This window comes from Erinaceus europaeus, chromosome 14, assembly GCF_950295315.1.
Source record: "Erinaceus europaeus chromosome 14, mEriEur2.1, whole genome shotgun sequence".
Lineage (NCBI taxonomy): Eukaryota > Metazoa > Chordata > Mammalia > Eulipotyphla > Erinaceidae > Erinaceus > Erinaceus europaeus.
The window spans coordinates 4,057,727-4,083,812 of NC_080175.1; the positions used below are offsets into that span (position 1 = coordinate 4,057,727).

Genomic DNA, 26,086 nt, shown 5'->3' on the forward strand with positions numbered 1-26,086 from the left:
AACATCCCAACAGCGACCGCAGGCCGCACCACGGGTCCTCTCACACGAGGGTAACATCCCAACAGCGACCGCAGGCCGCACCACGGGTCCTCTCACACGAGGGTAACATCCCAACAGCGACCGCAGGCCGCACCACGGGTCCTCTCACACGAGGGTAACATCCCAACAGCGACCGCAGGCCGCACCACAGGTCCTCTCACACGAGGGTAACATCCCAACAGCGACCGCAGGCCGCACCACGGGTCCTCTCACACGAGGGTAACATCCCAACAGCGACCGCAGGCCGCACCACGGGTCCTCTCACACGAGGGTAACATCCCAACAGCGACCGCAGGCCGTACCACGGGTCCTCTCACACGAGGGTAACATCCCAACAGCGACCGCAGGCCGCACCACCGGTCCTCTCACACGAGGGTAACATCCCAACAGCGACCGCAGGCCGCACCACCGGACCTCTCACACGAGGGTAACATCCCAACAGCGACCGCAGGCCGCACCACAGGTCCTCTCACACGAGGGTAACATCCCAACAGCGACCGCAGGCCGCACCACCGGTCCTCTCACACGAGGGTAACATCCCAACAGCGACCGCAGGCCGCACCACAGGTCCTCTCACACGAGGGTAACATCCCAACAGCGACCGCAGGCCGCACCACAGGTCCTCTCACACGAGGGTAACATCCCAACAGCGACCGCAGGCCGCACCACAGGTCCTCTCACACGAGGGTAACATCCCAACAGCGACCGCAGGCCGCACCACAGGTCCTCTCACACGAGGGTAACATCCCAACAGCGACCGCAGGCCGCACCACAGGTCCTCTCACACGAGGGTAACATCCCAACAGCGACCGCAGGCCGCACCACAGGTCCTCTCACACGAGGGTAACATCCCAACAGCGACCGCAGGCCGCACCACGGGTCCTCTCACACGAGGGTAACATCCCAACAGCGACCGCAGGCCGCACCACGGGTCCTCTCACACGAGGGTAACATCCCAACAGCGACCGCAGGCCGTACCATAGGTCCTCTCACACGAGGGTAACATCCCAACAGCGACCGCAGGCCGCACCACGGGTCCTCTCACACGAGGGTAACATCCCAACAGCGACCGCAGGCCGTACCATAGGTCCTCTCACACGAGGGTAACATCCCAACAGCGACCGCAGGCCGCACCACCGGTCCTCTCACACGAGGGTAACATCCCAACAGCGACCGCAGGCCGCACCACCGGACCTCTCACACGAGGGTAACATCCCAACAGCGACCGCAGGCCGCACCACGGGTCCTCTCACACGAGGGTAACATCCCAACAGCGACCGCAGGCCGCACCATGGGTCCTCTCACACGATGGTAACATCCCAACAGCGACCGCAGGCCGCACCACCGGTCCTCTCACACGAGGGTAACATCCCAACAGCGACCGCAGGCCGCACCACGGGTCCTCTCACACGAGGGTAATATCCCAACAGCGACCGCAGGCTGTACCACAGGTCCTCTCACACAGAAGTTTCAGGCTCTGCTCTTGTTCCCTCTGCTTTGCCCACAGCTCTTCCAGCCAGTGAGTTGCAAGCGTTGACATTTGCTGTGTTCTCAGCACCTGCCAACTTGGAAACTGGGGTTTCTGCTCAGGACTTGGGCTTACAAGCCACACTTTGTGACGTCCAGTGCCGTCCCAGCAGGCAAGCCTCAGACTTCTGTGGTGGTTGGCGGACGTCCCGTTGCGAAGCTGTGCAGACTCACAGGTGCGGATTTCAATAGCTAGTCATTCCCCTTCAGGCTGCTTTCAACTCTCTCTTTTTTTTTAAAATAATTTATTTCTTTATTGGGGAATTAATGTTTTACATTCAACAGTAAATACAATAGTTTGTACATGCATAACATTCCCCAGATTCCCATTTAACAATACAACCCCCACTATGTCATTCATCATCTTTCATGGACCTGTATTCTCCCCACCCATCCACCCACCCCAGAGTCTTTTACTTTGGTGCAATACGCCAATTCCATTTCAGGTTCGACTTGTGTTTTCTTTTCTAATCTTGTTTTTCAACTTCGGCCTGAGAGTGAGATCATCCCATACTCATCCTTCTGTTTCTGACTTATTTCACTCAACATGATTTTTTCAAGGTCCATCCAAGATCGGCTGAAAACGGTGAAGTCACCATTTTTTACAGCTGAGTAGTATTCCATTGTGTATATACCACAACTTGCTCAGCCACTCATCTGTTGTTGGACATCAGGGTTGCTTCCAGGTTTTGGCTGTTACAAATTGTGCTGCCAAGAACATATGTGTACACAGATCTTTTTGGATGGATGTGTTGGGTTCCTTAGGATATATCCCCAGGAGGGGAATTGCAGGGTCATAGGGTAGGTCCATTTCTAGCCTTCTGAGAGTTCTCCAGACTGTTCTCCACAGAGGTTGGACCAATTGACATTCCCACCAGCAGTGCAGGAGGGTTCCTTTGACCCCACACCCTCTCCAGCATTTGCTGCTGTTACCTTTTCTGATGTATGACATTCTCACAGGAGTGAAGTGATATCTCATTGTTGTCTTGATTTGCATTTCTCTGACAATCAGAGACTTGGAGCATTTTTTCATGTGTTTCTCGGCCTTTTGGATCTCTTCTGTGGTGAATATTCTGTCCAAGTCCTCCCCCCATTTTTGGATGGGGTTATTTGTTGTTTTGTTGTTGAGTCTGGCAAGCTCTTTATATATGTTGGTTATTAAACTCTTATCTGATGTATGGCATGTAAAGATCTTCTCCCATTCTGTGAGGGGTCTCTTGATTTGGGTAGTGGTTTCTTTTGCTGTGAAGAAGCTTTTTAATTTGATGTAGTCCCATAGGTTTATACTTGCCTTAGTCTTCCTTGTAATTGGATTCGTTTCATTGAAAATGTCTTTAAAATTTATGCAGAAAGAAGTTCTGCCAATATTTTCCTCTAAGTATCTGATAGTTTCTGGTCTAACATCCAAGTCCTTGATCCACTTGGAATTTACTTTTGTATTCGGTGAAATACAGTGATTCAGTTTCATTCTTCTGCATGTTTCAACCCATTGTTTCCAACACCATTTGTTGAAGAGACTCTGCTTTCCCCATGTAATAGTCTGGGCCCCTTTGTCAAAGATTAGATGTCCATAGGTGTGGGGCCTCATTTCTGGGCTCTCAATTCTATTCCACTGGTCAGTGTGTCTGTTCATGTTCCAGTACCAAGCAGTTTTGATGACAATGGCCCTATAATACAGTTTGAGATCTGGGAGTGTGATGCCTCCGGTTCTGTTCTTTTTTCTCAAGATTGTTTTGGCAATTCTAGGTCTTTTCTGGTTCCAGATAAACATTTGTAGCATTTTTTCTATCCTCCTAAAAAATGTGCTTGGGATCTTGATGGGGATAGCATTAAATTTGTAGATGGCTCTGGGTAATATATTCATTTTGATGATGTTAATTCTTCCAACCCATGAGCATGGAATATCTTTCCACTTCTTTGTGTCTTTTTCAATTTCTTTGAGTAGTGACTCATAATTTTCAGTATACAAGTCTTTCACTTCTTTGGTTAGGTTTACTCCTAGATATTTTATTGTTTTTGTTGCTATAGAAAAAGGAACTGATTTCTGGATTTCAATTTCTTCTAACTTAGTGTTTGCATAGAGGAATGCCACTGACTTTTGAATGTTAATTTAATATCCTGACACCTTACTGTATTGCCTGATGATTTCCAAAAGCTTCTTGCTGGATTCCTTAGGTTTTTCCATGTATACTATCATGTCATCTGCAAATAAGGAGAGTTTGACTTCTTCTCTTCAATCTGTATCCCTTGAATTCCTTGCTCTTGCCTGATTGCTATGGCAAGAACTTCCAACACTATGTTGAATAGTAATGGTGATAGTGGGCAGCCCTGTCTAGTACCTGATCTGAGGGGAAATGCTTCCAGTTTTTCACCATTGAGTATGATATTGGCTGTAGGTTTGCTATATATAGACTCCACTATCTTCAGGAATTTTCCATCTGTTCCCATTTTTTGTAGTGTTTTGATCATAAAGGGATGTTGTATTTTGTCAAAGGCTTTCTCTGCATCTATTGATATGACCATGTGGTTTTTGGTCTTGCTTTTGTTGATGTGGTGGATCACATTGATTGATTTACGCATATTAAACCAACCTTGCATGCCTGGGATAAACCCCACTTGGTCATGATGAACAATCTTTTTGATATACTGCTGTATCCGGTTGGCTAGAATTTTGTTCAATATTTTGGCATCTATGTTCATCAGAGATATTGGTCTGTAGTTTTCTTTTTTGGTTGTGTCCCTGTCTGCTTTTGGTATCAGGGTGATGTTGGCTTCATAGAAGCTGGCAGGGAGTATTCCAGTGTCTTCAATCTTCTGGAAGACTTTTAAAAGTAGAGGTATTAGTTCTTCTTTGAAAGTTTTGTAGAATTCATTTGTAAAACCATCTGGTCCAGGACTTTTATTTTTGGGAAGATTTTTGATAACTGTTTCAATTTCATTAGCTGTGATGGGCCTGTTCATGTTATCCACTTCCTCTTTACTTAGTTTTGGAAGTTGGTAGGTATCTAGGAAATCATCCATTTCTTCCAGGTTCTCTAGCTTGGTGCCATATAATTGTTCATAGAAGTCTTGCATGATATGTTGAATTTCTGCAGTGTCTGTTGTGATATCTCCTCTTTCATTTACTATCCGATTTATTTGGGTCTTCTCCCTTTTTTTGTTTTGTCAGTCTGGCTAAAGGTTTGTCGATTTTGTTTACTCTTTCGAAGAACCAACATTTACTTTCATTGATCTTTTGTATGGTTTTCCTATTCTCAATGTTATTTATTTCTGCCCTAACTTTAGTGATTTCTGTCCTTCTGGTTGCTTTAGGATTCCTTTGCTGTTCTTCTTCTAGGTCTTTAGGATGTGCAATCAGGCTGTTTATTTGTGCCTTTTCTTGTTTCCTAATGTGTGCTTGTATAGCTATGAACTTCCCTCTTAGGACTGCTTTAGCTGTGTCCCAATATTTTGATAGCTTGTGTCCTCATTTTCATTGAACTCTCGAAACATTTTGATTTCTTCCTTGATTTCCTCTTTGACCCAGAAGTTGTTAAGAAGTGTACTGTTGAGCTTCCACATTTTGGGACTGTTACTAATCTTTTGTTGACTGTTAAGTGTTAGTTTAATTCCACTGTGGTCTGAGAAGATGCTTGGGATGATTTCAGTGCTCTTGAATTGGCTGATGGTGTCTTTGTGGCCTAACATATGGTCTATCCTTGAGAATGATCCATGTGGATTTGAGTAAAATGTGTATTCCAGTTTCTTGGGATGAATGACTCTGAAAATGTCCAATAGTTCTAGTTTATCTATCTCTTCATTTAGCTCCCTTATGTCTTTACTGATTTTTTTCCTGGATGATCTGTCAAGTTGAGATAGTGGGGTGTTGAAGTCCCCTACTACGATTGTGTTACTGTTAATATATTGCTGTAGCTCTTTCAGTAGAAGTTTGATGTATTTAGATGGCTTCTCATTGGGTGCATAGATATTAATAATTGTTAAGTCCTCTTGATTGACTGATCCTCTGAGCATTAAGTAGTGTCCATTCCTATCTTTTTTAATCTTATCTATTTTAAAGTCTATCATGTCAGATATGAGAATAGCTGTTCCTGCCCTTTTTTGTGGGCCATTGGCTTGTATGATAGTTTTCCGTCCTTTCACTTTAAGTCTGTGTTTGTCTTGGTGCGTTAGGTGAGTTTCCTGTAGACAACATGTTGGGTTGTGTTTTCTGATCCATCTTCCTACTCTGTGTCTTTTAATAGGTGAATTCAGGCCATTGACATTTATTGATACCAAAGATTGAAGATATTTTAACGCCATTCTTGTAGAGTTTTAGAGTGTTTTGATATATGTCCTATTTGTGGTGGTCTGGTTGTTTATAGGAGAACTTTCAGAACTTCTTTCAGGGCAGGCTTGGTGATGGTTGCTTCCTTCAACTGTTGCTTGTCTGAGAAGGTTTTGATGCTTCCATCTAGTCTGAATGACAGTCTAGCAGGATATAGTATTCTTGGCTGAAAGCCTTTCTCATTGAGCACTCGATAGGTATCTTGCCATTCTCTTCTGGCCTGTAGTGTTTGTATGGAGAAGTCTGCTGCTAATCTTATGGGTTTTCCTTTGTAGGTGACTCTTTGTTTTTCTCTTGCAGCCTTGAGGATCCTTTCTTTATCCTTATTCCTTTCCATTCTAAGTATGACATGTCTTGGTGTCTTTAGGTCTGGGTTAATTCTGTTTGGGACCCTCTGGGCTTCTTGAATCTTTATGTCTTTGGTGTTGTCTAGACTAGAGAAATTTTCAGCTATTATGGCCTGGAGAATGCTTTCTTCCTCTCCTTCTCTTTCTTCCTCTGGTAAGCCAATAATGCGTATATTGTTTCTTTTGAAGTCATCCCATAGGACTCTGTTGTTGTTTTCAGCATCTCTTAATCTCTTTTTGAGATCTCTTACTTCTTTTTTAGTTGTCTCTAAATCTTGCTAATTCTGTCTTCAGCCTCATAGATTCTATTCTCTCTGCCCTCTACTGCTTTCTGGAGTTCATCTATTTTGTTGCCCTGCTCTGATACTGCTTTAGCTTGTTCAGCTAGTTGCCTTCTTAGCTCAGCAATTTCAGCTTTCAGCTCTCTAATAACCATGAGATAATTAGAATTTTCTTCCATATTCTCATTTGTTGTTCCTGCATTTCTGATTACAATTTTTTCAAATTCTTTACTCACTCCTGTTATTATTTCCTTAGCTAAAGTTTGGATGTTGAACTCGTTGTTTTGTGCTTCACCCTCTGGAGAACTTTTAGCTGGACTCTTGTCCTGGTTCGAGTCTCCAATATTTTTTCTTGTTGTTTTAACCATTTTATATATTAAGTTATGAGTTCACTTTATCAGTACTTTTCAAATTATTGATCACTATTGCCTGGATTGACTTGTGTCTAAGTAATTTAATTAAAGGGTTTACCATGGTGGAAGTTAACAGTTTTTTCAATCCCTGAGTTGGAGCTCAGTGGTGTAAAAGCCTCTTTTTTTTTTTCTTCCCTGTAGGCTATGGGAGCCTGAGGGCTTTTAAACTATCAATAGGCTTCTTAGCTTAATCACTGACTCCTGACCAAGAGATAAAGCAGGGTGTGGCAGAGATAACCCAGTGGTTATGCAAAGAGACTTTCACAGCCCCTCAGCTATGCCACCGAGGTATAAGTCTTCTCCTGAGTTTCCCGGTTAGATCTCTGTCCCCTGGTGTCCCTCCCTGTTGCTGCTCCAGATTCTGAGGGTAGTAGCAATGGAGACTCAGAGTTGCACTTGGTGAGTCTCTGGGGAGTCCTCTCCTCCCTTCAGCTGTCCCCTTGTTGTGGAGCAGACTGGAGGTGGTGTCTCCACTGATAAACTGTTGAACTGTTAGCAGTCACTTAATCTCTCCTTAGGCCCCTCTCTCCTCTCTGTCACCAGCCACGCGTGTTTGTACTCACGGGTGATTTACTGGGTTCCTGTGGTCATTCTAGTCCTGTCTTGTTTCGGTCCGGGTGGTCTCCTTTGGTATTCCTAGTTGATCCTGGAGAGGAGAGGAGAGGAGAGGAGAGGAGAGGAGAGGAGAAAAAGCGATCTGCTGCTTGTAGCTCTCAACTCTCATTTTGTATCAAAGGAGTTAGATTGGTATCATTAAATTCACCGCTGCGATTATTTATCAGTGAAAATAAATGTGTTTTATTTCCTTTTTGAGTTGGAAAGGAACTTTGTCTTCAAGAACCAGAGTGCCTCTTTTAAAATTTTTTTATATTTATTTATTTATTTATTTTCCCTTCTGTTGCCCTTGTTAACATTGTTGTGGTTATTGACGTCGTCGTTGGATAGGACAGAAAGAAATGGAGTGGGGGGAAGACAGACAGGAGGAGAGAATGATAGACACCTGCAGACCTGCTTCACCGCAGGACCTCATGCTTGAGAATCCAGTGCCTTAGCCCCTGCACCACCTCCCAGACTACTGTGGGTGACTGGCTTTTAATGCCACAGTTGTCACGGTGGCAGTGGCTTTCGGAGGCCCAACAGAGGAGCTAACACACATGTCCATCCAGGCTGCATGTGGGTCCGCTGAGGAGCTTCTCCGCTGTTTATTTTGCTCACTCGGTTTAGAAAGAAGAGTGTCAGTCTCAGAGACAGTCCAGTTTATCATTTTTAGTGCCGAGCTCTTTTTACAGCCATAGCCATAGACAGATTTGATGGGAGAGACTGAATCACACTGCTATTTGCTCAGACTTCAAAGCATCCTAATTCCTTGCTGTTAGAACACCACATTTATCTGGCTCTCAAGGCATAAGAATAAAACACCCACTAACTTCCGAGGACACTCCTTAGAACATATCAGACCCGGCCTTTCCCGTCCCCTGCTCTGACGTGCTCAGGTGAATACTTTTATTAGCTTGTTGGTACAAGTTAGAGCTGGCTACACCCTTTCTTAATAAAATACACCCTTATTGTCTCCTGTTGCTTAAGAGCCCTGAGTTAGAGTTATTAAACTCCTCTCTAGTGCAAAGGACACCCTGGTGAATCCCCCAGGCAGCTGTGAGTGGATTCCTGGTGGTCCGGGGAGCCAGTGTTGCTGTGTTTCACCCTGTCTTCACTAGTCTGGTCCGGTCTGGAGTGAGACTGTGCCCAGTCCTGACCTCCTCTTTCCCAGGGTGTTCTGTGGCCTGACCAGGTCAGGGCAGACACTGAAATGGAAATGTAACAAGTGGGGCTTGGGGGGTGGCACACCTGGTTGAGCGCACATGTCACAAAGACCCAGGTTCAAGCTCCCAGTCCCCACCTGCAGGAGGAAAGCTTCCTGAGCGGTGAAGCAGGGCTGCAGGTGTCTGTCTGTCTTCCTCTCTATCTCCTCCCCCTGCCCTCTCAATTTCTTTCTTTCTTTCTTCTTTTTATTACTATATATTTATTATCATCGTTATTATTATTACTTTGCCTCCAGGGTTATTGCTGGGGCTCAGTGCCTGCACTACAAATCCAGTGCTCCTGGAGGCCATCTTTTCCCCATTATTGTTGTTGCTGCTGCTGCTGGATAGGACAGAGAGAAACTGAGAGAGGAGGGGAGACAGGGAGAGATAAAGATAGACACCTGCAGACCTGCTTCACTTTTTGCAAAGTGACCCTGAAGACCCCCCCTGCAGGCGGGGATCTTGTGGCTCAAACTGGGATCTTTGCGCCTGTCCTTGTGCTTTGGACTGTGTGCGCTCAACAGGCTGCACGACCGCCTACCGCCCCCCCCTCTCAATTTCTAACTGTATCTATCTGATAAAGCTAATTTTAAAAAGTTTTTTGGGAGTCGGGTGGTGCATGTGGCGCAAAGCACAAGGACCGGCATAAGGATCCCGGTTCGAGCCCCTGGCTCCCCACCTGCAGGGGAGTCGCTTCACAGGCGGTGAAGCAGGTCTGCAGGTGTCTATCTTTCTCTCCCCCTCTCTGTCTTCCCTCCTCTCTCCATTTCTCTCTGTCCTATCCAACAATGACGACATCAACAACAATAAAAAAAAAAATAAGGGCAACAAAAGGGAAAATAAAATTAAAAAAAAATTTTTTTAAAGTCACAAGGGTTTAAAGTCACCTTTGGGTTAGTCACTGATCACACCATTCCTTAAGCCGGTCCTTGCACTTTGCGCCACGTGCGCTTAACCCGTTGCGCTACCGCCCGACTCCCCGATCGCACCATTCCTAAGGTGTCCTCTGAAGTGGTGTCCAGGTGTCCTGTGGACTCTGAATCTGGTTTCCACTCACCTTTGACCTTTCCAGACAGAAGGAAGGGAGACAGGCCTGGACCCTCTCTCCACCCCCCACCCACACTCCAGCTTACATGGTTTTAAAATCGAGTTCTGCTAAGTTTTTATTCTCCTGAACTGAGTAGAACTAAGAATCAGCCTTCTGGATGGGATCTTTTCATCATGAATAATGTACAGCCCTTAAGAGTGGAGGTGTATTGACTATAATGCAGTTATGTCTGGTACACACCACGGTCCGGGAAGGGTGGGTGGTGTGGAGGGTGACACCTTCACGTGGGTGTTTTCAGCCTGTGGAGAGTCCCCTGAGGAAAGTGAGATACAGCCGCTCATTGATGAATAGCCCCGCTCTCTGGGCGGGGGTGGGGGGGATGGGGGAGTTGGGGATGGGAGTGGGGGTGTTTCAGTCCTGTACCTTGTCAAAAAAAACCCCCTCAGAACCAGGAAAACAGGCTGCAGTGGGTTGGAAAGGAGGCGTTAGGGCAAATGAACTTGGCATAACCACAACCCTTGGAATCTCCTGAGTCTCAAAAAGAACCAGGATAATGGTGGCAATAATTGCTTCCAGGCCCAGGACCCCTGCATCTTGTTTTCCAGTTGACCCCATGAACTGGTAATTGCAGGAGTTAGCCAAATGTCTGCCAGCAGGAGGCACTCTGGGCCTCATAAAAAGTAAATCAAATTCAGGTGGAGGTGAGTGAGTGAGTGAGTGAGTGAGTGTGTGTGTGTGGGGGGGCCGAGGAGGGCAGCAGCCTCGGCTCAGGGCGCTCTCTGCCTTTCTCAATCGGCTCTGGAGGTTTTCTTTTTCTTTTAAACTGTGTATGCATGGGGGGTGGTGGTCAGTTATCTCGCTCTCCTGCACCATTCTTGCCTCGATCTGACCATGTGAGGAGGACAAGCTTCCCCCCCATCACGTTGAGGGACCCACAGCCTGGCGGGGCTGCGCCAGCCACTGGAGTGCGATGGAGACAGACGCCAGCCCGGGGCTCTCTGGAAGAAGAATGGTCCAGTGTGACCACCAGACACTCGTATTCCAGCAGGAGCCACGACGCACAAGCTCCAGCAGTTAACTGTTCACTTGGGCTGGATGCCGGGGTCGAAACATTGGATTAAAACCAATCAAACGTTCCTAGAAGCAGCAGCACAAGTCTCCCGATTTATGAATAGACCCATTGAAACTGGCGCAGACACGGCCCATGTCAAGTAACGAGGTGTTTTGTTTGTTTGGCAAAGGAGAGCACAGAGCAGGCGTGGGGAGTGCGCTACACACAGCGCCGCACCACCTTCCCTTGCCGAGTCTCGACGGACGCGGGGTCCCTAAGCCGGGCCGCGGGGACGTGCGGGGACGTGCGGGGACGTGCGGGGCGCGGTGGGGGTGGCTCTCCCTCCCCAGGTGCGTCCCGCCGGGCTGGCGGCTCCTACCCGGCCGCATTCCTCTACCTAAGTCAACATCCCCGGCTGCAGCCCCAAACATGCTCGGGCCTTGCTTAGCAACCACCCGACCGCAGCCCGGAGCCCCGCAGCCAAGCAGCCCCGGAGCCGCACAACCCTGCAGCCCCGCAGCCCGATCACCCCCAAGCCCGCAGCTCCGCAGCCCCGCAGCCCCGGAGCCGCACAGCCCTTCAGCCCCGCAGCCCGACCACCCCCAAGCCCGCAGCCCCGCAGCCCCGGAGCCCCGGAGCCGCACAGCCCGGTGCCCCGCCGCCCCGCCGCCCCGCCGCCCCGCCGCCAGCAGCGCCCCGACCCCGGGACTCAGCGCCCGGCCCCTCCCCGGCGCCCGCTCCTTTAAAGCCCCGCGAAGCCCACAACCCGGAAGCCGGACGTCTGAGGTCCACGCGGCCCGGGGCTGGGCTCCGGCTCGGGCGGGGGCGGGGGCGGGGGCGGGGGCCCCGATCCGGGGTGCGGGGGCCCCTTCCCGCGGCTGCAGGACGTCCCGGGGGCCCGGAGGCGCGCGCCGCGACCACCCCCTCCGCGTTCCCCGCCCACCGCCGGCCGCGCGCCCCGCCGAGCCCGCCCCGCGCCCGCCCCGCCGAGCCCGCCCGGTGCCCGGTGCCCGGTGCCCGCGCTCCCCACGCAGCCGCGCTGGGCGGCCCCGCGGCGGGGCGGGCTCGGGGCGGGCGGCGGCCGGGCCGGGCCGGGCGGCGATCGCTTCAGGAAGTGACAAGTCGATTTCCTCCGCCGAGCCGCTCGTACAAAGCGCCGGGCCGGCAGGGAGCGTGCGCGGCGCGGCGCGGCGGCGGGGCCCGAGGACGCGGCGGCGGAGGCGAGCGGGGCGGCCGCGCACGGTGAGCCCTGCGGTGCGGGGACGGGGCGCGGGGACCGGGACCCGCATCCAGCCCGCCTTTCCGGGCGCCCGGCTGTCGGCGGCGCGCTCCCTGGGCTGCACCCCGTTCCGGGGGTCGGGGGCTCCGGCGGCTTCTCGGGGCGCCCCGGCTGCCCCCCACCTCCGGGCCGGCGTGAGACTTGTCAGCGCGCTGCGGGGGAGGCTCGGGCCGCCGGGGTCTGCGGGGAGTCCGCTGCCGCCCCGGGGCGCCCACCCCGCCGCCCCCGGAGCCCAAAGTTCCCGCAGCGCCGGCAGCCAACTCTTTTGTTCGCGGAAGTTTGCGCCCGGCGGCCCCGGGGTGCGGGCGGGCTGCGGGGCGGGGGCGCGGGGTTCGGGCACATGGCCGGGAGGGGGCCGTCCGACTGGCACGGGCGCACGGGCCGGGCCCCCCTTCGGCCAGCCCCCGCTTTGCAAGCCGGTGGGAGCCGGCTGGGCTTCCCCGGGTCGGGGTTCACCCTCGGCGGGGGCGGAAGGGGGCGAGCGCACCCCGAGTCGGGGAAGGGCTCCCCGGGCACCTCCCCGGCGCCCCCCCACCCCCGCGCGCCGGACTCGGGGAGCGATGCTCGGGGGCGCGGACTGGCTGGGCCCCCCGGGCGCCCCCTCCCCCCCCCCAGAAACCGGGGTTCGTGAACGCGTCCCGGACTTGGTACGACGGGGAACAAAGAACAGCCCTGCGCCGCGTCTGATGAATGGGATTCCGCCTCCTATAGGCCACACTCCGCGTCTCCACGCGTCGCCCGCTCCGGACTCGGGGTCCCCGGTGGCCCCCGGGACCCGGGCGCGACATCTGTGCCCCCACCCCCACCCCCACCCCCGGGCGGAGTGGGCAGGGGGAAGCGGGCGGCGCGGTGGGCCGGGGGCTGTGTCTGTGACCCCCGCCGCCTGCCAGGCCCTGTGCCCCGGCCGGAGCGGGCCGCCCGGCGCTGCCCACTGCACTGACCCTCCGCCTGCCCCGCTGAGTGCTCCGGGCTGGGGGCCACCCGCCTGCAGGATTTGGGGAAGCGGTGCTCCTGCAAGGGGGTGGGAGGGGGTCACTCACTGCCCCTGACTGGGCCAGATTTCGGTTTCATTTTAATTGAGCTACTTAACACTGACTTGTGGCAGTTACAGTTTGGGTACCGAATTACATATCTGGAGGTTCAGATTTTTTTCTCTCTTCCTTTTTCTGTCGTAAACCTCTCCCCCCCCCCCTTAGCTTTGGGTAACACCACAGCCAGGAGCAGCAGCTAGTCCACCCTGGCTACTTGGCTCTGCAGCCTGGGAGTCCCAACCCCGGGGTGGGGGGGTTTCTTCTGCTGCCCTCACCTGCAGGTGGGGCCGGCGCTGCTGCAGCCCAGAAACTACTCTGGCCCCGCAGGGAGATATGTCTCTCCCATACACCCTGGCCCAGAGAACCAGGTGGCCCAGAGAGAGACCTGTTCATATTTTTCTCCCCAACGATTTGCTCCCTCAAAGACTTGCCCCCCCCCCCCCCCGTGTGAAAATGAAGCTTAAAAGCACAGACCACAAGAGCTCGGTGAGGTGGGCCGGAGAATGAGTCTCTTGAGTCAGGGTCTCCCCCCTCGTGTACATGTGCATAGGTAGGGAAGAATGACACTCAGTTCTCTTGGGAAGCTTTCTTGTCACTCACTGGGCATGTTCTCTCCAGCCCGCAGTCTTTCTTCCCCTAGCTTGTCCTAGGCCCCTAGAGCAGCCCCCATAGCCCTGGAGAGCTGGGGAAAGGCTGCTGTTTCAGGAGGCAAGGAAGCAGGGGGGCGACCCAGCGGGCGTCAGGGCTTCTGGTAGAAGCAGGGAGCTGTCTGCATGTCCAGAGCCCAGAGCCTGGAGCAAGCCCACCTCCCCACCACTGTCTGGTGCCACATGCCTGCCTGGCTCACCTCCCCTACCCGGAGCCACATGGCTTGCATGTCATCTGGAAAACTTTTCTTTCTCTTAAAGAAAAAAAAAAAAAACCCCAAAAAACCAAATACCGGAGTCAGAAACCAGCCAGCTCTCCAATCAGCACCCCTTCCCCCAGCACCACCACCACACACCTCTCTGATGTGTAATGAAAGAAACCTGCAGGCATAATTTGTTATGTAATATGCTGATAATACAAGTTTCAGTTTTCGATAGAAACCAGATGAGGAGGGAGGGGGGGCTGTCTTGGATTGATGGGGGGGGCACTCTGGGAGGGGAGCTGGTCTTTCTACACCCAGGGGTGATCCCTCCCTTTTTCTACGGGGAAAACCCCAAGCCCAGAGTGCCTTTATTTTCTGAGGGTTGAGGCTCTCACTGCAGCTGTCCTTTATGTCATTCTCTTCCTCTCTTGAAAGACCCGGTTCACTGCCAACAGGAGCACATGGCCTGGCCTGGCCAGGCTCAGAGCAGCTTAACTCCACTGGGCTGGTCCAGCTGCTGTCTCCTCCTCCTCCGGCCCAGCGGGGGCCCCGGGCCCTGGGGGTGTGGGAGTGGGGAATAAGGCCTCTTGGCTGGAACGCAGCTGGCCTCCCGGTCACCCAGGGAGACACTTTCTCAAACCATCGCCCTCTCTGATGAATTCCTGGAGCTTGTTTCCTGCCTGGCCTGCCTAGGGTTCTGAGTCACCTTGATTGTGGACCCAAGGTCGGGACCTTGTTGCCTGTCAGAGCTGAGTCGTTCAGTGCCTGAGATGTGAACTCTGGAAATGGAGGCATAGTCGTGCTGATGTGCCCGAGACTGGCTTAGAAAAGTTCTGTTTCCGAGCCGTTTATGTTAACGTGTTAATGACCTCGCCAGAGGAGTTCTGTATTCAGAACCAATCTTCTGTGCTTCTGAAGGGGGAGTGCTTGCTGGGCCACAGCTTGGTTCTGAGGTGGCCTCTTTGATGTTTAATGTGAGCCTCCTGTCTGCACGGTTTTGGATGGAGGTTTGAGCCTTGGAAACGGCGGGTCAAGGTTTTGCTGGCCGGGTCTTGTCTTCAGTGGGGTCAGAGGGCACACCCCTTCTCAGCTGTGGGAAGTTCTCTGGGATTCTGAGCACCAGGGCTGGCCTGGCATAGACATCTTCCTAGGAAACTGGGCTGTAGGTACTGTGGAAGAGGAGCAGAAGGAGGCTGGAGCTCAGGGTGCGATTTTTTTTTTTTTCTTCTTCTCCTTTGTAGGAACTGCAGATACTTGAGCTTTTTTTTAAAAAAAAAAAAAAAAAAAAGACAGGTCTTTGCTGCTGCTGCCTTTGTGTATGTGTGTGTGTGTGTGTGTGTGTGAAGTGTGGGTTGATGGGGGGGTGACTTATGGGGGTGGGTCTGAGGAAGCAGAGCAAATAAAAACACATTTGAAGGACTCCTGGAAGATTTTGCATTTCAAAGGGTCTACCTTGTCAGATTTCACATCACGTCAGGGGTGACGGGGAAGCGTGACAGGCACCCCCCCCCCCATTCTAACGGTTCCCCTCCTCTCCCGCTGTGGGGCCGCAGGGAGGGAGCATGGGGGCCCCACGCCCAGAGCTGCTAGGCTGTCAGAGGAACAACAGCAGCTCCCCTCGAGCCTCTGGGCCCCTCGTCCACTGCTCTAGTCTCAAGAGGGTGAAAGCAATCACGTGGGTGATTTGGGTCCGTTTGACCCCAGACTGCTGGGGGCAGGGGACCCCTGGCTGCTCTCTCTGCCTCTCCTCCTGCCAGGAGACAAAGAAGCAGGTTCCCCCCTGCACCCGCTGCCTGCCGTCATGAGGGCCTCAGCTCGCAGGCTGAGACCAGCCTAAGCTGGGTGCAGCAGAGAATGAACTCGGTGGCACCTCCTTGTTGGGGGGCAAGGGGAGGGGGTCTGCATACAGCCTCTCAGTCCCCAAAACGGTCCTGAGCTGAAGAGCCTGAAGCCCAGAGAGGCCGAGTCACCGGCCCAGCGAGACACAGCTTAGAAGGCTGAGGGGCTGAGGCCCTCCAGCCCTGCAACCGCGGCTGTCAGTCTCTGCCTCCACTGGACAGACTTCAGGTTCTGTTTTTATCTCTGGATGTAAACACTGTTTAGTCTTGTTAACTGCAGGGAAACTCAGAATTTTGTTTTCCTATTCTTTTTTGTTTTGTTTTGTTTTTGCCAGGGCTGCACTGGGGCTTGGTGCCTGCACAACCCCAGCGCTCCCGGCCGACCTCTTTTGAGAGACAGGGTGAGGAGGGAGAGGCAGCAGGGAGGAGAGAGACACCGTAGCATTGCTTCACCACTTGCAAAGCCTCCCCCTCCTGCAGCGCTCCCATGTAGCTGGTGGGATCGAACCCAGATCTTCCTGCTCAGGGAGGTGTGCATTCTGTTGGGTGAGCTGCCTCCTGCCCCCCTGGAAACTTAAAGAAAAGTAACAGCTTCATTTCTCTGCCCCACACCCCACCTTTTTCTTCTTCCTCTCCTCCTCCTTTTTTGCCTCCAGGGTTATTGCTACACTACAAATCCACTGCTCCTGTGGCCATTTTTTTGGATAGGACAGAGAGAAATTGAGAGGGGAGGGGAAGATAGGAAAAGAAAAAGATAGATACTTGCAGATCTGCTTCATTGCTTGTGAAACACCCCCCCCCCCCGCAGGGGCTTGAACCGGTGTCCTTGCGTGGGTCCTTACGCTTTGTACTATGTGCACTTAACCCAGTGAGTCACCGCCCAATTCCTACCCACTTCTTTTTTCTCTTTTCGCTCTCTTTTAATTTTTTAAAGTTATCTTTTATTTATTGGATAGAGACAGCCAAAAATTGGAAGAGAAAGGGGTGATAGAGAGGGAGAGAGACAGAGAGACACCTGCAGCCCTGCTTCACCACTTGTGAAGCTTTCCCTCTGCAGGTGGGGACCGGCGGCTTGAACCCGGCTCCTTGCACATGCTCTGTCTTTTAAAGGAATGATTAGGTTATTAGATTCTGTACATGCCATAGGACTGAGGGCCGTGCCTCAACTGGGAGACTGCAGTGCTTTGTCTCACCCTTCCAGATAGTCATGAGAAAGTCTAATTATTCCCAGAGACCCTCTGGGGAAAGCGGAAGTACATCTCGCAGGCCACTAGAAGAAGCACGGTCAGGGACTCAGACCCAGTGTCCAGACAGAGACGTGGCCAGTGAGCACCCAGCCCACCCCCTTCTCTATCTCTTTCACTTGGGCTTACAGTTGAAATGTCCACAAATCAGCCACCTTGTGGTGGATACCTTGTCTGCTGTGTTCTTCATCACATTAAAAAATGTTTGATTTCAGGGGCTGTGCACCGGGCTAAGCGCAGGTGCCGGGGAAGCTTGAAGCACAAGGACATAAGGATCCTGGTTCCAGCCCCCGGCTCCCCACCTGCAGGGGAGTCGCTTCACAGGCGGTGAAGCAGGTCTGCAGGTGTCTGTCTTTCTCTCTCCCTCTCTCTGTCTTCGCCATCTCTCTTGATTTCTCTGTCCTATCCAATAACAGTGACAACAATAATAAAAACAGCAAGGATGATAAACAACAAGGGCGACAAAAGGGAAAAAAAAGAGCCTCCAGGAGCAGTGGATTCGTAATGCAGGCACTGAGCCCCAGCAATAACCCTGAGGCTAAAATAAAATAAATCTAAAAATCTTTTATTTCTTCATTTATGGGGCAGAGAGAAATCGAGAGAGAAGGGGGGAGATAGAGAGGAAGAGAGGAGAGATGCTTGCAGCCCTGCCGCATAGCTAGTGAAACTTCCCTCCCCTCAGGTGGGGAACAGGGGCTTGAACCCAGATCCTTGTATGTGGTAATATGCGCCGCTCTAAGAAGCACACCACCACTCTGCAGTGTCCCATTTTTTTTTTTCCCCTCCAGGGTTATTGCTGGGCTCGGTGCCTGCACCATGAATCCACCGCTCCTGGAGGCCATTTTTCCCCCTTTTTGTTGCCCTAGTTGTTGCAGCCTCGTTGTGGTTATTATTATTGCCATTGTTGACGTTGTTTTGTTGTTGGATAGGACAGAGAGAAATGGAGAGAGGAGGGGAAGACAGAGAGAGAGGGGAGAGAAAGATAGACACCTGCAGACCTGCTTCACCGCCCGTGAAGCGACTCCCCTGCAGGTGGGGAGCCGGGGCTCGAACCGGGATCCTTACTGCGGTCCCTGCGCTTTGCGCCACATGCGCTTAACCCACTGCGCCACCGCCCGACTTCCGCAGTGTCCCATTTTGTGGCTGTGCCTGAGGTCGTGATGTGGCCGGGCACAGCTGTGCGTCCCCCACGTTGGGGCTCTTGTCTGGCCGCCAGGGGCTGGCAGAAGCCCCGTGCTCTGCCTGGGACAGATGGCGCTGCCCAGGTTGGCCCTGGCTTGTCTGCAGAGGTGAGGTGAGGGCACCCACCCCCAGCTGGGCCCGCCTGGCCAGCTGCTGCCTCCTCTGCCCCTGAAGAGCTCACGGCCCACGTGCTTCGGAGCTTCTAGAACCCGGAGTGGGAGATCTGGTCGCCAATGCCTTGCACGTAGGGAGTCCCCGAAGAGGTTTGAAAGGAAAAAACCTGCCACCAGGTTGCACGCGGGATCGGGGTGGAACTCTGCACTGGCACTTGGGGGGCTTCCAAGTCTCTTCTGCTGGGCAGCCAGGATGGAGCGGTGAGGCCCAGACCGGCGTCGTCCACACAGCCCTCCCGCCCGCGACGGGAACCGGGGGGCCTTCCTGTGCGGGAGTGGAGTGGGTCGACTGGAATTTTCCGCTGCTGCCGAGCAGCCTCTGAAAGCCACCCACCCCTGGCCCAGCACCCGCCACACTTACACACGTCATCCCGGCGCTTCCCATTCCTGCCGGGCCCGGGCATGGGGGCGTCTCCCGGGGCCCATGAGGAGGGCAGAGTCTCGGGGGTCCCCAGGCAGGCCTAGCCCGCCTCCCCCGTCCCGCCATGTCTGCTTGTCCCTTCACAGGGTGGGATCCAGGAAGAGACGGAGCAGTTTGGGGCCAGTTTGGCGACCTCAGGAGACCATTTGTTCCTGCTCCAGACGGGCCATGGTGACTGCCACATGGCCAGCTGCCCCACTGACCCTGCCCACTCAGCTCCTGCCTGCAGAGGAACCGAGGGTGACGTCGTGACATTGTAGGGAAGGGTGTGTAAAGGACCAGAGAGCCGGGGTGGAGCCAGCTGTGACCTGGTGGAGGAGAAACCTACCCCAGGATGACCTGCCGGTGTCCATAGGGAGCAGCCCCGCCCCCCCACCCCCCTTCCCGTGATCCCCGGAGCTCAGAGAAGCCCTCACTCACATCACACGTGCCACCTGACCTGGGCACCTTAAACCCTCCTGCCTGATTCTTCTGTTAAAAATATTTCCTTTATTATTACTTAGAGATTTATTTATTTAGTTCATGAGGAAGAGGGAGAGAGAACCAGAGCATCACCGACACATGTGTTGCCAGGGCTCGAACTCAGAGCCTCATGCTCAGGGGCCCAGTGCATTATGTACTGTGCCACCTCCCGGGCCTCTGTTTCCTCATTTAAATCTTCCGAGAGAATGTGCAGGGGTGACAGCTCACCTTTAGAGCACAGCACTTGCATGCCTGAGGCCCCAGACATCCCAGGTTCAATCCCAGGCACTACTGTGTGCTCTTTCTCAGAATAAACAAATCTTAAAAGGATGAGCCCGTGAGGAGAGTTTCACCTGAGAGCTGAAGGAGTGCTGGGGAGGGAGTTGGCAGCCTCAGGTGTGCAGGCCTGTGCTCTGCCTGCTGGCACTTCCTTCTTGCCTCTCCCCCCAGTCGCCCCCAAGCAGCAGAAGCTGGGGTTCCGTGGGCAGACGCTGGTCTGTCTGTCTGTCTATCTACAGTGGCTCCTGTGGGTGCGTGAGGGGCTTCTGCCGCTGCGGGAGCTGGAGAGGTGTCTACAGGCCCCCCCTCCCTCCTTCCTGCTCCCTGTGGAGCTGGGCTCTGCGATTCACTGTTCATCATTCAGCTTCTCTGCGTCAGCAGGAAGTGGACCCAGGCTCTCTGCCTTGCCCAGTACCCTGGAGCAGCCTTCAGATGATTTTTTTTAATATTTATTTTATTTATTTATTCCCTTTTGTTGCCCTTATTGTTTTATTGTTGTTGTTATTGTTGTTGTTGTTGGATAGGACAGAGAGAAATGGAGAGAGGAGGGGAAGACAGAGAGGAGGAGAGAAAGACAGACACCTGCAGACCTGCTTCACCGCCTGTGAAGCGACTTCCCTGCAGGTGGGGAGCCTGGGGCTCGAACCGGGATCCTTATGCCGGTCCTTGTGCTTTGCACCACCTACGCTTAACCCGCTGCGCTACAGCCCGACTCCCCTTCAGATGATTTTATTAGTGATTTACAGAATAACAGGGTTACAATTCCACGCTGTTCCCAAGTTCTATGTCACTGTCCCCTCCGTAGGAAGCTGCAGTAGTTCTCCCAAGGTCACAGATATGGCTTGACTATTATTGCATATCTGTCTATCTATCTATCTGTATCTATATAGATATATATTTCCCCCATTTTTTTCTATAGTCCTTCCTTCTCTCTCTCTTTTTTTTGCCTCCAGGGTTATTGCTGGGGCTCAGTGCCTGCACCATGAATCCACTGCTCCTGGAGGCCATTTTCCCCCCTTTTGTTACTCTTGTTGTCATACCCTTGTTGTGGTTATTGTTGTTGATGATGTCATTTGTGGTTGGATAGGACAGAGAGAAATGGAGAGAGGAGGGGAAGACAGAGAGGGGGAGAGAAAGATAGACACCTGCAGACCTGCTTCACCGCCTGTGAAGCAACTCCCCTCCAGGTGGGGAGCCGGGGGCTCGAACCGGGATCCTTACTCCGGTCCTTGTGCTTTGTGCCACATGCGCTTAGCCCGCTGCGCCACCGCCCGACCCCCTTCTCTTTCTTTTTTAAGTCACACCTACACCTAATACTATTTCTGAATTTCCCTTTTTTCTTCTACTCTCTGGATCCTGATGGAATTGGGTTTGAGAGGCCTCTGGTCATCTTCCCCTAACATTTCTCCCCCTCTGGGAGTATGAACCAGCATCCTTTATGGGGAGCAGAAGGTGGGGGTTCTGGCTTCTTTAATTGCTTCTCTGCTGGACATGGACGTTGGCAGGTGGATCCACACCCCCAGCCTGTGTCTGTCTCTCCCTAGTGGGGCAGGGCTCTTGGGAGGGGAGGTTCCGGGACGCATGGGTGAGGTCGTCTGTCCAGGGAAGTTGGGTTGGAATCATGGTAGCATCTGCAACTTGGTGTCTGAAAGGCAGTAACTTATGAGGCAGTACAAAATGTTTAATATCAGAAAGTAGGAATAGAGCAGGTGAGAATAGGGATTTTAGAGTGGAGAGAAGCTAGGAAATCTATTTTAGGTTTGTTCCAGGGGGGAGGGGCACTGATTTTAGTGATTTTTTTTTTTTTTTTTTTTTTTTGCCTGAGCTTGGTAGTTAACATGGAGGTGGGCTAAAAATATTGTCTGGGAATATGCTGCCAGAGTTGAGAATAGAAAGCTGGATTAGGGCAGAGAGTAGCTCCCGATTCCAGTTTTTGTAACAAGAGAAACTACAGCAAGTTCCCTCTATCCACAGATGTCCCTCGGAGCTGGGACTCAAACCTAGTACCTGGTGTCCTGTGGGGACTGTGAGAGCCTGCTGGGCTGCCTCCTGTGCTGAGCTGGGAGCACTGCTGGCTCCCAGAGGTGTCTCCTGGTCAGGCAGGGACGGTGAGGTTGCAGCTTGCTCTGGGTCCTGCCTCCTCTGGGTCCTGCCTGGACGCCACCACACCACCACTTCCAGGAGGGGCCTGGGGCGCAGGAGACAGAACTCCTGGGTCTGTCTGTGGTCACTCTGTCTGGCCACTGCAGTGCCACTGCTCTGGGGGAAGGGTGGCTGCCACTGCCTGTGTCCACCCCCCCCCCCGCCCTGATGGACACAGCCCAGCTGGGGGAGGTGCCAGGCCCGCCTGGAATTCCCCTGCTCTGGCATCCACTTTGGCCAGGGGCCCTGCGAGAACAGCGAGGCTCCATGCACTGGGCGGCCTCTGCTCACCCTGAGGTGGAGACTCCATTCTCCTTGGCTGCCGGTGAGGCCTGGGGTTGGGGGAAGCAGGGGTCTGTTCTGGGACTCCAGAGGGGGTGCAGGGTACGGGATGCTGGGGTGGGGTGGGGTGGGGCTGTCGCCCTCCTGTGGAGCTCCGTTAGCCAGCAAAAGCTTGGTTCATTTTCTCATCGCCATTGCACTCTGGGCTAACTTTATCAGGTGGAGAGACAGAGGCAGAGAGAGGGAGGGAAAGACATCACAGCCCTGAACCTTCCTGCAGTGCAGTGGAGGCTGGGCTTGAACTTGGCTTGCTCATGGCACAAAGCAGGCATACTGCCCAGGTGAACTATATTGCTGCCTCCCCAATAATCAAATTAAAAAATTAAATATTTATTTATTTTCCCTTTTGTTGCCCTTGTTGTTTTATTGTTGGAGTTATCATTGTTGTTATTGATGCCGTTGTAGTTGGATAGGACAGAGAGAAATGGAGAGAGGAGGGGAAGACAGAGGGGGAGAGAAAGACAGACGCCTGCAGACCTGCTTCACCGCCTGTGAAGTGACTTCCCTGCAGGTGGGGAGCCGGGGGCTCGAACCGGGATCCTCATGCCGGTTCTTGTGCTTTGCGCCGCTTGTGCTTAACCCGCTGTGCTACCGCCTGACTCCTCCAATAATCAAATTTTAATAATAATAAATTTTTAAGGATCCCGGTTCGAGCCCCCAGCTCTCCACCTGCGGGGGGTCACTTTGCAAGCAGTGAAGCTGGTCCACAGGTGTCTGTCTTTCTCTCCTCCTCTGTCTTTTCCTCCTCTTTCAATTTCTCTCTATCCTATCCAACAGCAGCTCTGACAACAATTAACGACTACAACAAACCCAACCAAAAATGAGAAAAATGGCCTCCAGAAGCAGTGAATTCGTAGTGCAGGCACCCAGCCCCAACGATAACCCTGGAGGCAATAAATAAATAAATTGCAGATTTTAAAAAATCCAGTTAAAGGGCTGGAGAAGACAGAATAATGGTTCTGCAGGGAGGCGGAGCCCAGATGGTGGCCTGAAGACAACTCCTGGCTTACTCTCTGCAGAGCGGTTCTGCAGAATGAATCTCTGCAAATATCTTGTTTATTTGGGTGGCGACAGAGACATTGAGAGAGAAGAAGGGAGAGATGCAGAGGAAGAGAGCGAGAGTGCACCACTGCTCAGAATTGTATTAAAATTGTCGATGTTTTCAATAAAAAAGAGAGAGAGAAAGGTCCAGAGAGGAAACCGCCTTGCTCAGCGCTGGCTGATGGTGGTGCAAGGGATTGAACCTGGGACCCTCCTAGTCTGAGGCATGAAAGTCTTTTGCAGAACCATCCTCTCTTTTTTTTTTTTTAATCTTTTTTTTTATTTTATTTTATTTATTTATTCCCTTTTGTTGCCCTTGTTGTTTTATTGTTGTAGTTATTATTGTTGTTGTTGTTGGATAGGACAGAGAGAAATGGAGAGCGGAGGGGAAGACAGAGAGGGGGAGAGAAAGACAGACACCTGCAGACCTGCTTCACCGCCTGGGAAGCGACTCCCCTGCAGGTGGGGAGCCGGGGTTCGAACCGGGATCCTTATGCCGGTCCTTGTGCTTTGCGCCACCTGCGCTTAACCCACTGCGCTACAGCCGGACTCCCCATCCTCTCTTTTTTTAAATAAAATGAAAATACGGATAAGACCATAGGATAAGAGGGGTACAATTCCACACAGTTCCCACCCCTAGAGCTCTGTATCCCATCCTCTCCCTTGAAAGCTTTCCTGTTCTTTATTGCTCTAGGAGTATGGACTCAGGATCCTTATGGGATGCAGAAGGTGGGAGTTCTGACGTCTCTAAATTGCTTCTCCACTAGACATGGACACTGGCAGGTGGACCCACACCCCCAGCCGGTTTCTGTCTTTCCCTAGTGGGGCAGGGCTCTGGGGACATGGGGATCCAGGACACATGGGTGAGGCCGTCTGCCCAGGGAGGTCGAGATGGCATCATGGCAGCATCTGCAGCTGGGTGGAGCAGCTCTGAACCGTGTTGTCCTTTTTCCAGCAGCCCGTTGCCAGCCTACAGTGACTTGTCATTCTCCGCCTTGGCTCCACTTTGACCCCTCCCTATGGACTTCCTCCACCACTCTCCTGGAAGTCTTGCCCACTCCCGGAATTCCCATGTTTTAAGCAGCCCCTTTGCAGAGAGTAAGCCAGGAGTTGTCTTCAAGCCACCATCTGGGCTCTGCCTTCCTGCAGAACCATTAGTCTGTCTTCCTTAGTCCTAACTGGAATTTAAAATTTTTAAAAAATTATTATATTTATTTATTTATTGGATAGAGACAGCCAGAAATAAAGAGGGAAGGGGAGATAGAAGGGTGAGAGACAGAGAGACAGACACCTGCATCCCTGCTTCACCACTTGCAAAGCTTTCCTCCTGCAAGTGGGGACTGGGGACTTGAACCCGGGTCCTTGTGCATCGTAACATGTGCATTCAACCAGGTACACCACCACTCAGCCCCCGTTTAACTGGATTAAAAAAATTTTTTTAAATTTATTTTCCCTTTTGCTGCTCTTGTTTTATTGTTGTTGTAGTTATGATTGTTGTTAATGATGTTGTCATTGGCGAGGGGGCTGAGTGGGGACTCTGGGCTGAATTCCCCACAGGTGTGGGTCTGACCACTGCCATCCTTGGGGGGCACCAAGGGCAGAGACCGTCCATGACACCTGAACTCACTGTCTGCCATTGCGTTACCCAACCAACCAGCGCATGGGGCTGGGAGACTCCTCACTCACAGAGCTCGTGCCTCTGCACGTGTGAGGCCCTGGGTTCAAGCCCTGGTACCACAGTGGCACGTCACAGATGGTGGTGCAGGGCTGTAGCGTCTTCCTCTCTCCTCCTTAAAACCAAAGAACGAGAAACTGTCTGGGAAAAGCCTCTTGGTGGTGGGGTGCTGTGCGCTAGGGTCCTGGCATCACTGAGCGGTTTCTTCTGCAGGTGTGTAGCCAGGCGTGTCCACCAGTGTCAACAGAAGAGACTGCGGTTGGCACCACGCTGGGCTGGGCTGCCATGGGCTGCTGCTCCCCTTTTGTTTTCTGCTCCTTTCTGCTTCGGCTCTCTGGGGGCTGGCACCCTGCTCAGCTCCAGACGTGAGGGACAGTGCCAGGCATAGTCTTCCCTGCTGGGGCTGGGAGACTGGCATTGCTCCCTATGGAAGGCGGTGAGTGGCTCGGCAGGGTGGGAGGAGGCCTTCCCGGGCCCCTTGCTGCCTGCCCGCCGGCCTCCCTGCTCTGTTCTGCTCTCTGTTCTGCTCACTGGCTTTTTGCCAGTGTAGAGTGGATCCAGCTGGGATCCCCAGTTCTGTGTGCTGCTCTTGAATTGGGATGGTGCTGGGGAGAGTTGGGGTGCACCCTGCTGTGGGCCCGAGGAGCCCACCTGGGTTCCTGCTTCATGGCGTGTGACGCCACGCAGGTGACAGCCAGCCCCCTGAGCCTCACTCCCACCCTGCCTCGTGTAGCCTGGGAGCCTGTTCCAGGGTGTGGGTGGGCCACAGCCTGCCGGAGGGGGGGTGTGGGTGCTTTTGTGGTCACGGGCAGTGACAGGACTCCAGGCCCCACCCAGAATAGGAACTGGCAGAGTGAGCTGCTTTGGGCCCTCAGGAAATCGGCTTCTGTGTTTTGCCTTACCATTTCCTCCCCGGGAGCCTTGGCCAGCTGCTCAGGGGAGGCGGGTAGCGGTGGGACGGGGCGGCCAGAGGTCCTGGAGGAAGAGAAGGGGCACCGGGTCAGCTGGGGGAGCCCTGGAGCTGACCCTGCCACCCCGGCTTTGACACTCAGCTGCCCACCAGGCTGCTCTGGGAGCAGGCTGGCCGTCCCCGGGTACAGTGCAGGGAAGCCCAGGAGGCATATTTGGGACCTCTAGGCCAACTTCAGGTCTGCCTAGGTGGCCCCCACCCACGCCAGCTCTGGTCACACCTTACAGGCCTCGTGTACGTGACCTTGGGGTGTGCTGAGGTCCTTGTGCAAGTGTGATGTCTGCCTGGCTCAGTGGTTAAGATCCTGTTTAGTTAGAGAGGAAGG

At 53.0% G+C, this 26,086-nt stretch overlaps 2 protein-coding genes across 3 annotated transcripts in view; both read left to right on the forward strand.

Annotated features, from left to right (window-relative positions):
- The first annotated feature begins 1,347 nt into the window (after positions 1-1,347).
- On the forward strand, positions 1,348-13,071 carry LOC132532868 (collagen alpha-1(I) chain-like). The gene is made up of 4 exons (XM_060172253.1): positions 1,348-1,402; positions 1,547-1,742; positions 11,183-12,901; positions 13,002-13,071. Exons 1-4 carry the CDS (start codon positions 1,348-1,350, stop codon positions 13,069-13,071), a joined length of 2,040 nt encoding a protein of 679 aa, XP_060028236.1.
- Positions 11,695-26,086, forward strand: part of FAM53B (family with sequence similarity 53 member B) — a 71,117-nt gene continuing 56,725 nt past the window's right edge. The window contains exon 1 of one of the 2 annotated variants that reach the window (XM_060171106.1): positions 11,695-12,074. The gene's annotated coding sequence lies outside the window, so the exon portion shown is untranslated. Of the gene's footprint in view, positions 12,075-21,923; positions 22,059-26,086 lie in introns of those variants that run through there. The other variant, XM_060171107.1, reaches the window with a different exon arrangement.